Here is a 15,570-nt window from a genome sequence, read left to right on the forward strand (position 1 = left end):
AAACATCCCATAATCACAACCAAATGTATTTTTAAAGCATTTTAAAAGTACATAATTTGAAGAAGTAATCTAATTAACAATTTAATCTATCTATCTATCTATATATTCAAGTAACATCAGGCCCGAAAGCCCATTCTCAGTGTTCACGATTGATTGACACGTCAATGTCGAGTGTCGATAACAGATCTCGCAATTTTTCGCAGAAGAACAGACTTTTTTATATCTGTGTTTGTATGCTTGTATGAATGCGTGCGATCGCATTTACGCATTTCTCGTCGCAAAGATTTGTTCCTTTTGCAGTGTGAAAGCCTACCTGGTGAGAGTAGCGTATTCACATCATTTGCTATCTAAGATTTGCGGTTCTACATGTTTTTTTTATAAGCAAGTGTATGCCCCTTGGTCAGGCTCGAGTAAGCTTTTAACACATCCAGGCATAGCATATGCTTATTATATGCTTATGAATTATTATGCTTTTGATTCACCCAACCCAATTTTTATACAATTTCTTAAATTTTGTTAACATTCGATTCAAAAGGCGTTCATATTTTTTGGAACAGTGGAATGTGGCTAGTTGTGGAGTGTGGCTAGTCGTGGAGTGTGGCTAGTCGTGGAGTGTCTTTTTTTACTTGACCACTTCCAAACCTTTTTGAAGAGAAAAAGATTGACCACGTGAAAAATATTTCAGGCTGGCGTATATGCTCAGGCTATGCTTGTTAAATCTGCAAATCTGAGCCTTCATATGCTTATAAGCGTTATGCTTATAAAAAAAAAACATGTATCTCTCTATCTATATATTTCATACTTAAAGGTCCTAGGACCCATTATCCGTACATTCATCCATACGGTTATGTTAATTAAATGACCCTAACTCTAACCAGCCCTAACTCTTCATATAAAATTTATGGGAAACATATATTTTGCAATATTACACGTAAGCACTTAAACTTAAGTTTAAAGTTTGCAGGACAAAAATCAGTTTTTTGAAGTTTGTGAAAAACCGCCACATAGAAGATCTTTCAAATTCAGTGTGTGATTAGAGCAGTAAAATGTACAACTTTTCTATTTTTTTTTTTTAAAGTTCCACGAATAAAAATAAGGAATAATGATAGTTGAAAGATCTATTAATTATACCTCAGTATTCAATAATGTCTGAGAAAAACTTTTGAAATTTCTCAAGGGAAGTAATTTTACCCCAAACGCAAAATTTGATACCCACGCAAATTAATCCCATTAAAGTATAATGGACAACAGGTGGCCTTACAAATGTCACCCTATTAACCACCTTTATGTGTCTCAAATGAAGTGTTATAGACTTTTCTTCTTATTGTCAATTCTCAGACGAAAGTGGGGATTCGATGCAAGAGACCTTTTCCTAATCAGTGATCAATAATCAATAACGTCAAGTTGAAAAATTTAGAAACTTCAGCATGAATCCCAACAACGCCATGTTTCAATGGAATGCACGGAAATAAAAAAACACTCATATATCCGGTAGACTGGTATGTATGTAAGATGGAATATGGTGGTTGGTTATGATGTGCTTTTAAAATAAAAGGTGAATTAAACTGCAGGTTCGGATCCTTAGATTTTTTACTTTTTTATTCTTTAGGCACGCAAGGCATAGATGGACAGCACAAGAGAAAATACTTTTAGTAAGTAAAGTTTTGATGAAATTATGATGTTTTGATATTCAGTGTTATCGTGAAATCATTTCAATAGGCAACAAGTTAAATTTAGGACAGCCAATGCCTGAAAATAGCATTAACATGAAATTGTGTGTAGCAAATTGTAGGTTAGCTGTTTTTTATATTGATTTTCATATATTGATTTTCTCTCAGACACAACAGATCTGCAACAGCTGTCTCTTCTACATGGAAATCATCCAGTAAGCTTTTTCATTATACATGTTTTTTTACAAAAATCCAAAAACTGGCTCAGAGATGCTTAGATCGAAACATTGACAAGACTGAGTAATGCTTGCAGGATGCTTATTATCATAAGCAAATTTTAGGGAAATCTTGTAAAATGTAGGCATATGTAATGCTTTGCATATCCCTAGATATGTTTATAAGTGCAAATCTTATTAAAAAAACGTGCACCATTGTTCCATGATCATTTGTTGTGTTTACAAAGAAAGATCGTGATCAATTGTCTTGAAGTGATTCTTCACATACAGATAGATAAGAAAATGCTTATAAGCTTTTACAATGTTTTCTCTTTCCTCAACGCAATTTGTGTAAAATGGACTTTCAGAAGCCTAAATATCCTGAAATAATATCTACCCTTATCGAGGGGTCGTGCATCATATATCTACTAAAGTCCGTTCCAAAAAAATTGGCAGTCTACTTAAAGTAATCTTTTCAACGAGGTAAACTTTAATTATATCTTCAATGTATCAATGTATCAATTTTTTGAATCAGACTTTTAGGCCACTTACCTATTGTTCTTCCACAGATTATATCTTTTCTTAAAATTTTTTAGGTAGAACAAGCTGATTGGATAGAAGTGAACGAAAAGTTACGAAGCAGAGGGTTAACGCCAATTGTTTTATCAAACTTGGAAACAACTCACAAAGAAGGTTAGTGAAATTTTCGTTTCCCATTTTTTCCTCAGTTGAGTTAAAATCTCATAATGTCCGTCCAAGTATTTTGGGACAGCTTGAGAATTATGTTTACAATGATTACAAAAGTGGAAAATGAATCGCTAAATTAATAAGCTTGGTGAGCGCGAATAGGTGTTGAGGGCGAGGCTCCACTTTGATTGAATTTAAGGTTGGATTTTTAGGACCCTGGGATGAATTTTACACAATAGCTGTACCATTCTATATGATCACGTACAAGAAAAAAACACGAAGGAAGCGGAAGTAGCAATTGTAAAACTGAAAACAGTGCAGAAACATTACGTAATGTTCACAAAAGTGGAAATAAAAGTTGTAAAGCCACGATATTGTAATTAGAGAGGAAAGACCGACACGGTTAGAGCTCGCAGTAAAAAGTAATTCTAACCATTTTAGGAGAATTTTTGGAATAATTTTTGCTGGTAAAAAAATATCTGTTTTTTTTTCAAAATAAATAACATTAACGACAATTTATTCTTCTACATAAATTACCAAGTTTAAACCAAAAATACAACTATTTAGGAAAACTCCATAACAAAGATTGACAAAAAGTTTATTTCCATAGTTGTGCAACTTTATGTACAACGTGCTTGTGTTTATATTCTTTGATCTAAACAATTTGCTAATGTTTATAGCAACCTCGTCTCCAGACATCCGCTAGATTTGGAAGGCTTTGATTTTAATGATACAATGGTGTTTCTCTTATGCTGGTAAAATAAAAATGATAATAGCCTAACCCTAACCATTGCATTCTTAATGATTTGTCATGAACGCAACCTTTACCTCACTTGACTGAGTACAATTTTAACTACCTTGAGTATTGTGATTCTATATTTAATTTGAAGATTTGGTTCGGTAATTATGCGAATTCACGAGAATTATCTTCTGTTTTTGTTTGAGAAGTAACATGACCATCCTTTTCATGCTACCTTTTGCTTTTTAATGTGACGCTGACACAGATTTACGTAGCGGTGTCATGGGTGTTTTATACTTGTCAAAGAATTGCGATATTGCGTCTTCGATATGTTGGCATTCTGTTACCTTAAAAAAGAGAATAGTTTTAAAGACAGCACCTCAAACCAATTATATATGTTATTACTATGCGTATTTCACTTTGATGATTTTTGGAATAAGAAGCGTTTTAAGTATCTTCACGAAAATTTGATTTTGTCGCTACCACAGGAGATTCAAAAGTTTCAAGTGACGTCAAAAATCGTATGGAGCCCGAGAACGAGACGAGTGGTAGAGGCTAGAGGTCGCTTCCCATTCTTTATTCGCTTGCCGAACAACACGCATGGTTTAAGTATTGCATGAATTAAATAAATCAAGCCTTCCAGTCCCGTCGCTTGAGAGTGTGACAAAAGTTGAAGATATTCTACTTTTTAAGCAGAGCTGTGAAGTTATTCTATTGTTCCTTTTATAAATGTCCAATCAGATAGAATCAAACAAAAATACAAAAATCATTCGAATCGTTTAGATTTCGAACGCCTGGATTCGATTTTTTTTAATATTTCGTTTATATCTTTGTTTTGATCTTGTCTCAATGGAATGTGAAAAGTATATAGTGACCCATGTGCTCAAGCCGTACCAAAAAGCTGAGACTTCCCTGAGTGGGAAGCGGGATGCAACCTTTGGCCTTTTCCAGATCTTAAAACGTTGGAAGTTGTTCTTAGGCTCGGAAGAAAATCAAAACTTACCTTAGAAAATTGATTTTGCGGATCACTATCGACTTCATAATTTCCTACGGGCGTAAATTCTAAATGTTGACAACTACCATCAATTTTCCTGAGTAAAGATGAAATAGAAAACTAGTCAGAATGAAGTGAGAAGTAAAGGCTTTCGAAAAAAGAATTTCGGTTTTATATAAACGAGAAAATGCCTTAGTCTTGACTAAGGGTAGAAAAGATTCTCCCACGTCTTTGGAAACGCCTTTGCAAAAGTAAATCAATATTTGTTTGAATAATCAAAATAACGTTGACATTGTCAGAATAACCTTTTGATGACGAAAAGGAAGTTCAAAATCACAGTAAGAAAAGAAAACAACCAAAAACTACTGAGAAATCTGATTGGTCGCATGAAAATTCAAATGATTTTGATAAGGTGGCTTCTTTACTTTCTGAGTTAGTGGATATAAAACTCCACTTTAATTTACAATTAGAATAGGTAGCGCAAAAAGAGTGCCGTCTAAACTAGAGCTACGAGTGTACATTCATTCCGATTCACTTTACTTCGGATTAAATTTTGCGAGATTAAATTTCGTTTTCTGGATTTAATTTCATGAGTCAGTGTTTTGAAAGATTTCGCGTAGATTTAATTTCACAAATGAGCCTGAAAATAACTGAAAATGACCTTTTTTTTTTGCCAAAAATGACTTTTTGACTGGTTCCTCCACCGAAAAAGAGATTTCGAAAATTTCACGTGGACTTAATTTCGCGAGTTAGCAATCTCATCGCATGACTTGATTTCGCGAAAATGGTAAAAATTCGCGAAATCGCGAAATTTAACCTCGCAAAAATTAATCCAATTAAAGTATTTTCTGGAAAAAAGATTTCGGTTTTGATAAAAAATAAGGGTTTACCTGATTGATAAAATGTAGTTTCCATCGGGTTTCGTTTTATCATTTCGCACAAGGAACTGTCCGTGGTGTTTATCTCTCAGCAACATATTGGCTGTGATCTCGTCAATGTCGGGGTAATGGTAGTCATTGAAATCTTTATGTGAACTATGAGAATTAAAAGGAGAGAGATGATCTTTGAAAATATAAACCTCAGGTACACTTTCAAAATGAAATGAGTATAACTATCTAATATGCGAGAGACAGTAGTAATCCAGTAGTAATCTAGTAGTAATCCATTTGGTTATTTTCAGCCGCCACCCGAGTATACCTACTTTAAATTAATATCTTTCCAACGGCATGTATCTTTTGGTCAGGCTTTTACTTTTCGAGAGTATTTGTGTTGAAATTTATTAATTTGTTCTTATTTTTTTTGGCCTTGTGTTCTTATTTCATAGGATTCGTGCATCTGTTACATATTTTCTATGCAATTTGCAAGAGAGGAAAGGAAAGATATGTGCAGATTCCTCTAAAGACGTTGAAATTAGTTTTTCGTCCTCATTCGATTAACTTAGGAGTATAAGAGCTTTTCTTTTTTGGACCTACCTGGAGGTCCTATAAATTAACCTTTGTCCGTCCGTCCGTTCGTTCGTCCGTTCGTCCGTCCGTCCGTCTGTTACCAGCTTTTCTCAAGATTGGCCCAAAGTTTTTATTTGACGTCAGTTAGTCAACACGCATTTTGTGCAGTTCTTCAAAAATGGTTGAAATTTAGCAAAATCAAAAACATGAACGAAAAAACCGACAAAAAGCAAGAAAAACAACCATTTGAAGAAGCTAAACAAAACCAAACATGCACTCCCACCTCCTGCTCAGATGACGATGACCAAAACCGTCTAAAATGCCGAAAATGCCACCGCATGGTACACTACGAGTGCACACAGTTACCGCTTTATCAGCTGCAAATCTTTGCCAACACTTATAACGAACAATATCTATGTCAGAATTGCGTGCGGATAACACGATCTCTAATGAGTAAAATAGGTGAGAACTCGTATCATATGATGCAGAGGGAGATTGAGAAGAAGGACGACGTCATTAAAAAGCTCAAAAACCAGCTAGCCAAGAACCGCAGCCTTAAGAACGATATCGAAAACATCTTAACCAATAAGATGGCTGACTTTGAAATAAAAACCAAGCAGATTATAAAAGAAGAAATAAAGCAAACGACGAATTACATAGAGAAAACATCAGAAAAAACATACGCTGAAATAACTAAGAAACACAAGGATAATTTCAAATCAGCAGTGAGAGAACACCAACAAGAAAACAAGAATGAAGAAAGAGACATCGAATCAAGAAAACAAAATATTATTATACATGGAATGGTGGAATTAGAGGTAGACAACAAAGAGGAACAACAGGAACAGGACAAAATAGATATTGAAGGTATACTAGGTAACATTGGCGTTCAAGATATCAAACCGTCCCACCATCATCGCATTGGACAAAACCAAAAAGGGCTACATTGGCGTCCAATCAAGTTGATCTTAAAAAGTATAGAGGAAAAAGAACGGATAATGCAAAATCTGCATAAGCTGAAACGATTCAATGAAATTGGTGGCTTTAGCATCACAGACGACTTCACCATCAACGAAAGAAAAATCATTAAAGATATGTGCCAAAAGGCGAAAAAAATGAATTCAAAAAATGACGATTTCGTTTGGCATGTAAGAGGAAGCCCTAGAACAAACCTTCGCCTAGTTCGAAAATCTAGGACAAAGACCAAAACAACGTCTTCTCTTCTGTCCATATCTTCTGGCGACTGGACGACAGATGAAGAATTAGACAATTTATAAATCTAAAATTATTTCGTAGAGGTCGATAGACCTGTGAAATATAATTCTATGAATAAATTAGTTTTTTCTGATTTTTGGCACAATGACGCAAAATGGTAATGCCCAAAATGTGACGGAGCCCGATTTTCGAAAAAAAATCATTTCCGGCCGAAAATGCCGGAAATATGCCGGAAAAACCGTTTTTTTGGCATTTTCTCGAGATTTCATCATTAGTTTTTTAAGATTTTTTGCACAAAGATGCGTATTAGCAATGCCCAAAACATGGCAGAGTCCAATTTTTGAGAAAAAATCTTTTCCGGCCGAAAATGCCGGAAATATGCCGGAAATCGCCGTTTTTGCAGATTTTCATCGGACTTTTTCCTTATATTTCGTTGTTTTTTCACACAAAAACATTATTAATAGCAATGTGTACGATCAAGAATGGTTCAATTGTCGATAAAACTGATTTTTGAAGCCGGAACTTTCTAAAAATCGCCGGAACAGCCGATTTTCGCCGGAAAAACGGTATTTCTTGAATTTCTCGAGCTGTACCTTATGTTTTTTTAAGAAATTTTGCACACTGATGTAAAATGACAATATCTAAAAAGTGACGGGGCCTGATTTTCGAAAAATATTTTTTTCCGGCCGAAAATGCCGGAAATATGCCGGAAAAACTGTTTTTTTTGGCATTTTCTCGAGATTTTATATTAGATTTTTCTGATTTTTTGCTCAAAGATGCGTATTAATATTGCCAAAATCATGGCCAAGTCCGATTTTTGAGAAAAAATTTTTTCCGGCCGAAAATGCTGGAAATATGCCGGAAATCGCCGTTTTTCTGGATTTTCATTGGACTTTTTCCTTATAATTGGTTGTTTTTTCATTCAAAAACATTATTAATTGCAATGCCCACCATCAAGCATGTTTCAATTTTCAATAAAATTGATTTTTGAAGCCGGAACTTATTAAAAATCACCGGAGCAACTTATTTTCAACGGAAAGACAGTATTTCTTGAATTTCTCGAGCTGTACTGTATATATTTTTATGAAATTTTGCACACTGATGCAATATGACAATACCTAAAATAAGACGGAGCCCGATTTTCGAAAAACATTTTTTTCCGGCCGAAAATGCCGGAAATATGCCGGAAAAAACGGTTTTTTTACATTTTCTCGAATTTTCACCTTTATTTTTCTGATTTTTTTGCAGAAAGATGCGTATTCGCAATGCTCAAAACATGGCTGAGTTTGATATTTGAGAATTTTTTTTTTCCGGTTGAAAATGCCGGAAATCGCCGTTTTTGCAGATTTTCATTAGATTTTTTTCCTTGTATTTCTATGTTTTTCACACAAAAACATTATTGATAACAATGATCACCATCAAGCATGATTCAATTGTCAATAAAACTGATTTTTGCGACCAGAACTTTCTATTTATTTTTTCCCTACAACGCTTCCCTCTCCCCCCATCAACAATCAATGATGAATTTATTGCGTTATGCATTTTCGCTAAACTCTATATTTTCTGACTGACTGATTTTTTTCTCCTCGCATTGCTATCTAACTTTTATCATCAGGTAGGTCCATTCAGCATCTAGCTTGTTCCATTTTTGTTGACTTCGTAAAACTTGCATCTCAATTCGCAAAAGAGTACTCAACCATAAAAAGTTGATTACTGCAGTGACGTAGATAAAATCATACTAAAAATACGAATCCTATGAATTAGGCTAATTCTTTATGGCAAAATGGAGGTAGTTCAGAGCTCTCATTCTATTTTAACCAATTTGGTTGGTCACCCCAGGCTCATCTTTGTCCTTAAATCTTATGTTTTGATGTTTCTGAGCCATGTTGTTCTTACGGAATGTTATATTCATAAAAAAGAGTGGAATTGTAAAGATGGTTACCTCGTGTTTGTAATTTGTGGTTCCGGTTCTCCTATTTCGAAACCTGCAAAAAATAAAAGGGACGAGCATATCAGGGACGATCAAATTTACTTTTCTAAAATAGGCTGTGTGGTTCCATGCAATAGTTTTTGTTGTAATAAAACATATCAGAAAGCAGCCGGTTCCCTGTCTTTGTATAGAAATATCTGGGGGGAGCACTTGGGCAGAATTGGGTATGGGGACGTGCGGCTGTTCAGGTTCCCTTTTTTAAGTCCTGGAAATATTTGACAGGGTCTCAAATTTACTTATTTTCAAGCAGTGTATCTGACTGACAGGGTTAACTTGTGGCTATTTTAGACGATTTTCATTCTGGAAATTAGAAATTTTCAGTTTCTCCTCCACTTTTAGTCATTTTTTGTCACTTTTCAGGGTGAAAATGGGAAAAATTTGTCTGACAGGATCCCAAATTTACCAAAAATTCATATCTGTCAGGGTCCACTTTTCAAACTCTAGCGGGGACGTCCCCGTCGGCCGTCAAGGTAAGTGCCCTCCCGAGAGAAGTATTTCTTGAAAACGGTATGCAATTTTTTATAGTAATGTCTGACCTTTATAAACCCTGGACTAAGCTATATCCGCCATCTTTGATAGAAGTTTTTTCCGAAAGTGGTACCCCCAAGAAAGCTATCGTAGTATTAAAACTTTGCTTAATGGAAAACGGCGCTACATTAGAAGTATTCAAGGAAAAGTAGATCTATAGCGCTCTCCATGCAATACATCCACATTTTAACCATACTTTCTAAAAAAGATTCGAACAAAGATTTTGGTTGGAAGCGATTGTGGAACTGTCTCCAGTGTTTATATAAAGCTCAGTGATTTGCTCTCACTGGAAGATAGTGTTTCTGAAATGTAACCAAAAGTTTGTTGCATTGCGTCTCTGTCCAGGTCCAGTTCTATAAAAAGAAAAGGTTTTATTGTTTGTTTCCTGTGTTGCAATACAGTGTGTCCAGAAAAAAAGAGTAACAGAATCTACTTAAATTAAAATACATGTTTTTAGTTATTTGATTACATACTCAATTTCCTTCTTTAAAACCCATTTTTATTACCTTACAAACGGAATGTCTTTTGATTTAAGAAAGCAATTCCATTATTTGTTCGATATCCGGCTCCCTAAACATCGACTAGAAACGGTGACCATGACCGGCGACTACCACCAGCGACCAGATAAATTTGGGTTATCGAGTTTTTTCCCTGCCTCTCCTTTTAATTTGATTATATTGTATTGAAGAGTAAGCCCCCTGTGTAGTCTATTTAGAGCCACGTGCCAAGTGCTTAAAACAACCATTCCGACGTTCTTGGAGCTTGATTAGGGTATCAATTTCTATGCTTTTGTATTATCAGCATCAAAATAATCAGCGGCACAAAATCTTTTGAAACTGGTTTGAGAATATTTGTATTTAATCATCGGACTATTATTTCTGTCGAAATCAGTCATTTTGTCAACATGAATACAAACGAATAATTGATTAGATTCATATCTCTGAAACTTGCCTTCCCATCTTTTTCCTACTGAAAACTTCTATCTATTCATACTAAAGGCATCTCATTCAGCATAATTAAGATATTGGGTGTAATAAAGGTTACAGACATCATATTTAATGACCCTGTCAATATTTTTGTTAAAGAGTGCCGATTTGTCAAAAAAAAAATGACTGGTTACAAAGGTTACTTTTTGGACGTTCTCTACAGTGGAGAGAGCAGTTAAACTCGATAACCCAATTTTATCTGGTCGCCGGTCGTGGTCGCCATTTCTGGTCGATGTTTAGAAACTCCCTTATAAACCTTTGCAGAAAAGCTATATCCAAGCAATAAAAAACTCCGGTCTGGTAATGTATTGTTTTAGCTTTTTAATGTCAAACTTCTTTTGCTGTAAATAAAAGGCAAGTTGCGATTTGCTACTCACATGATCAAAAACTAAGCAAAACAAATCCATTTAAAGGTTTTGTTTTTACCTAAGTGTTCCCGTTTCATATCAGACACATATTTCATATCGGGACAGTGTCTTCCTATTGTTATATTATGCTGATTATAAGCAAAAAATGTTTTTCTTTTCCTCTTTCTGATCAATCTGACACAACCGTGTCAATTCAATGCGAAAACCTTGTAAATCAAAATAGATGAGTAAGCAAACGATATCACTCTTATTTAAAAACAAAACCTTTAAAGGCCGGTCTCCACTTTCACTCGAAATGGGCGACAGTTTTTTTCTTAACCTTTTTAGCCTGAAGAAAAGATTACGTCATAAAAAAGTTTCGCGCGAACAAAAAAAAAGTTGAAGGAACTACTTTTTTCATCCGTTACGTCAATTTCTACCATGGAATTGCTTCATTTTCCGACCGACCGATGACCTTACAAAAACGTCAAAATGTTTTTGCTCATGTCGCGCGAAAGTGGAGACCTTAGGGTACGAGAGCTCTTACTGTTATACTTTAATGGGATAAACTTTCGCGGGGATTAAATTTCGCGGTTGAGCCTATCCGCGAAATTCAAAAATTTCGCTGAGACTTAATTTCGCGTCTGGCATTACTGGGTGGTAATATTTTCACGATTTTGTGACTTCTACTGTCAAATCATGCATGTTGGTTGTTGAAATACACAATATTTGCGCTTCTTTGATGCAAGTAACCATTCAAATAGTATTTATTTGACATATTTTGAGTTTTGTTTAAAAATATTTCGCGGATGAGGCACTTCCAAATTTCCAATGGGACTTAATTTCGCGGATTTTCGCGGATGACACCCAAATCCGCGAAATCCGCGAAATTTAATCCCCGCGAAATTTTATCCCATTAAAGTAATGGAAAAGCTTTCCAGACCGGGTTTTTTTATCAAGACTGACTATGATCTAAAAAAGGATTTGGTCTCAGAATCCACAGGTGCAAAACTAAACACATCTGGTGAGTATTATTTTTTCCATTTTTCTCTTGAGCAAATTTTCGGTTTAAAAAATGTTCGCCATGACTTATTTACTGAAAGACAGAGTATGGACTGATTCCTTGAGATTTTTAAAGCTTTTGTCCTTATTCTATAATTACTTGGGCAAAATTATACCGTATTAATTTGGGCATTACTTAAGAGCTCTGATCATAGAACATTTTCCATATTATTACCATGAACAAAATGAAAACATTCTGCTTGATCTACAATGTTTTTCCATAAAAGCTAGTACATTTTTTTAGGCTTGGTTCTTGTTATTTGTGCACTTTGAGTCTCAAACTGCTCCTTGCGTTCTTACTTTTGATGTAGAGCTGTCTTTTAGGTTTGATGTCTTTTTAGTGGGATTAATTCCCAAACTAATTTTGACCCTTTGAGAAGATCATATGGGTAAGGCAAGTATAAAAACAAGTAACAAAATATATTTGTAATTGTTGCATTTCTAGCGGCTGTTCTTCTATTGTTCGTGATTTTCAGGGTTAGCTTCTTACATTGTTCGTGAATATGTTTTTTTCCTAATTCCTTTAGGAGCTTATAAATCCAACATTTTCTCAAGCATCTCTTAAATCTGAGGTTGAGATCGTTCTTAATTTTGTTCGTAGGTTTTGGCAAAGAAAAGAAGCGTATGTTTCCTTTCTCTAAAATTTTTACATGAACAACTTACCGTGCATACTCTCGTAAGAAGGAGCCTTTTCTTGCGATGCTCCTCCTGATCCTTTTGGTGGATTATCTAATTTAGTTGAGTATATCACTTGGTCTGGAATAGGAAGGAAATAATTTAACAAATACTGATGAGTGAATGAGTCGATGCTCAACCTCGCTAATGTAATTTTGACCGTAGTGCAGTGGTAGAGCATCTGGCTACGGTGCGCAAAGTTGTGGGTTCAACCCTCGGGTCTTATCAAAGATTCCAAAATGGTACTTGATGCTCAGAAATTAAGAGCCTTCTCAAGGGTAAGTGGAGAAATCCAGGGAGAGAGAGTGGCGCCCTGCCTTCAGGTAGATAGCTATTGACAGAGGAGCCTTCGGTTCGCGTCCGACTATGGTCGCAGGCAGACTTCCTTACTAATGTAATGTTTAACTTACATTGAACTGGTGTCGTTTTAAAGTTTGGATGTTTTAATTTGATGTTCTCCAATTGTTCTTCTACTTCGCATACCTGTGCGAAATCATAAACATATAAATTTTTCGGGAACGCAAATTTTATCCGATTATGCAAAGATAAAAAGAGCCACAAAAAACTTACTCGAGCTATCTAGACTTTATTGTATTAAATCTTCAAGATCTTGGCATTTATATAAAAAATCTTCGATATTTAGAAACTCCAAATTACAGACAGAAAGCGTCAAAAGTAATCAATACAACGGTAATATGCAGTAGAAGCAAGAATGGCTATAAATTTTGATAGCCAAATTCAATTTCTTAAAACATTTCTATTGTTTGTGTTCGTCAAATTTTCTTCTACTGTCCGAAGGGCCTGAACAAAAATCTAAGTTAAATAAATGGATAAAAATAAAAAGTTTTTCGGTTTCTTACCATATCGTCCTCATTTCTGATACGAACGTGTGTGACCTCACCCTCCACTCTACAAATTAGACGAAACGATTAATTAGTTACTCTTAGGTTCCAAATAAACGGGGGGTTCGAATAAACGGAGGGGTTGGAAAATTTTCTAGATTTTAATAAACGGGGGGGACCTAATTGCCGGGGGGGTTGGAAATTGTACTTCTGAAACCCAAAAATAAGGTAAAAATAGGTTAAAATCAGGCTATTTAGAGCAAAATAAGGGGCTTTCTCTTTGACAGCTGAAAATATTCTTAGAGATTAATAAACGGGGGGGTCTTAATAAGGTCCGGGGGGGTTGGAAAATTTTCGAAAAATTAACAACGGGGGGGGGGGGCCGTTTATTTGGAACCTAAGAGTAAGGTGGGAGGCACTTTCGGCTTTGAAATTTAATCGGCGTATGGTTGATACTTTACTTAAGGAGTTTTTTTTAATTTTCCATGAGAAGCTACACTCAAGATTTTTTTATTCTTTTTCTTGTTTTTTACTTTTTTTGTTTTGGGAACAAAAATGAAAAGTACACTCAACTCGTGAGACTTTTTGAAACCTTACCTTACAGAAAGCGTAAAGTTGTCTTTGATGCTTGAATCTCGAAGCAAATAAGAACCGGGTGGTTGATCTTTAAGAATGGTTTCCGTTTCTTCTTTTGTTATCTTGGGATGATACCATTGCAATTTCTTTGCTCGAAAGAGCGGATCTATTTCTTGATAATCCGATTGCGACTGACTAAATTTTCATAAAGAAAAAAGATGACTCATCATTTATTCGCTCGCAAATGTTGGCCGATTAAACAGAAAGATTCGACTTGACCGGACGTGGCAAACTAGGAGTGGGAGCTCCTGGGTCTTTCTCTTGTTGTCTCCTTTGTCTCATTTAGTTTAATAAAAAACGGGCTTTTTAAGTCTTTGATTACTTGGTTTACAAGATTGAAATATCGACTGTGAAACTTTTGAGTACTATACTCTTGGTTCCAAATAAACGGAAGGGGGCGTTTATTTTCATTGTTGGACCTACCCTGGTGGAGGTCATATAAATTAACCTGTGTTTTTTCGTCCGTTCGTTCGTCCGTTCGTCTGTTACCAACTTTTCTCAGGACTGAATCATAGGAATCTTTTAATTTTTTGGTACAGAGGTGCAAAATGGTTGTGGTCAAAATGTGACGGAGCCCGATTTTCGAAGAAAAAAATTTGGGGGCAAATTTGGGTCAAGAAACAGCTAAAAAACCGGGTTTTTTGGACTTAGTGAAAAATTGAATCATTAATTTTTTCTATTTTTTTGCATGAAAGTAGGGTACCATCATAGGTAAAAAACGCATGTTTATCTATAAGAATCACTATTAATAAGCATACATCAATGTTCTTAGTCAAATTACTCAATTTCTTTATGAGATATATGTTTTTTTTTTTGCTCACGAGGGCTTATTTTTGAAGAATATGTGTGTTTAGACAGGAAATTTTGGTTGCTTGGCGTGTTTTTATATAAAAACCGGCGAAATTCGATATTTTTTTATAAGCACATTATCAATTACTTAGGTATTAGGTTTTCTCGAGATTGGCTCTTTCATTCTTTATAATTTTTTGCACAAAGATGCATAACTATAAACCCTCGAATGTGACAGAGCCCGATTTTCGAAAAAAAAATATTTTTGGGTAAATTTCAGCTAAAAAACGGCCAAAAAAGGGTTTTTTGGAGTTTGTGTAAAAAAAAATTTTTCAGCTCAAAAACGCATCTTTATCTATAAGAATCACTATTAATAAGCATACATCAATGTTCTTAGCCAAATTACTCAATTTTTTGATGAGAAAGATGTTTTTTTTTGCTCACGAAGTCTTGAATATGAAAGAATATTTCAAGAGCATGATTTCAATTTTGGTTTCTAACGTTTTTTTAAGAAAATAATTTTAATAGATCGTCACTATTTGTGTTCTGAATGATTGTTTAATGGTCACGTCACGTAGATATCAATTACAAATGTGTTAAATGCATAACCAGGTAGGTCCATAAACGTATCACTTGTTTTTACTAGTTGAAAGAAAAGGTTTGCATATGAAATTCTTTGAATTATCCAAACGAAAATGAACGGACTACAAAAAATTTATATGATTCAAATCCCTTTGTAATTCGAGCAAA

The 15,570-nt window shown here is 34.9% G+C and overlaps 2 protein-coding genes across 4 annotated transcripts in view; one reads left to right on the top strand and one right to left on the bottom strand.

The window, feature by feature from the left end:
• Nucleotides 1-1,607: 1,607 nt before the first annotated feature.
• The window catches only part of LOC136817785 (centrosomal protein of 70 kDa-like), a 75,422-nt gene continuing 61,459 nt past the window's right edge, over nucleotides 1,608-15,570 (top strand). Inside the window, exons 1-3 of the mRNA XM_067074102.1 lie at nucleotides 1,608-1,652; nucleotides 1,839-1,885; nucleotides 2,482-2,578. Coding sequence (XP_066930203.1) covers nucleotides 1,625-1,652; nucleotides 1,839-1,885; nucleotides 2,482-2,578 — 172 coding nt within the window. The 5' untranslated portion in view covers nucleotides 1,608-1,624. The remainder of the gene's footprint in view (nucleotides 1,653-1,838; nucleotides 1,886-2,481; nucleotides 2,579-15,570) is intronic.
• The window catches only part of LOC136817920 (uncharacterized), a 29,846-nt gene continuing 17,329 nt past the window's right edge, over nucleotides 3,054-15,570 (bottom strand). The window contains exons 7-15 of one of the 3 annotated variants that reach the window (XM_067074261.1): nucleotides 13,993-14,166; nucleotides 13,414-13,462; nucleotides 12,964-13,036; nucleotides 12,542-12,634; nucleotides 9,771-9,836; nucleotides 8,908-8,950; nucleotides 5,196-5,339; nucleotides 4,315-4,402; nucleotides 3,054-3,658 (exon numbers count right to left, since the gene is read on the bottom strand). In XM_067074261.1, the coding sequence (XP_066930362.1) occupies nucleotides 3,557-3,658; nucleotides 4,315-4,402; nucleotides 5,196-5,339; nucleotides 8,908-8,950; nucleotides 9,771-9,836; nucleotides 12,542-12,634; nucleotides 12,964-13,036; nucleotides 13,414-13,462; nucleotides 13,993-14,166 (832 nt within the window). In that variant the 3' untranslated portion in view covers nucleotides 3,054-3,556. The remainder of the gene's footprint in view (nucleotides 3,659-4,314; nucleotides 4,403-5,195; nucleotides 5,340-8,907; nucleotides 8,951-9,770; nucleotides 9,837-12,541; nucleotides 12,635-12,963; nucleotides 13,037-13,413; nucleotides 13,463-13,992; nucleotides 14,167-15,570) is intronic. The other 2 variants (XM_067074262.1, XM_067074263.1) reach the window with 2 other exon arrangements.

This window comes from Clytia hemisphaerica, unplaced genomic scaffold (genome assembly GCF_902728285.1).
Source record: "Clytia hemisphaerica strain Z4C2 unplaced genomic scaffold, Clytia hemisphaerica genome assembly, whole genome shotgun sequence".
NCBI lineage: Eukaryota > Metazoa > Cnidaria > Hydrozoa > Leptothecata > Clytiidae > Clytia > Clytia hemisphaerica.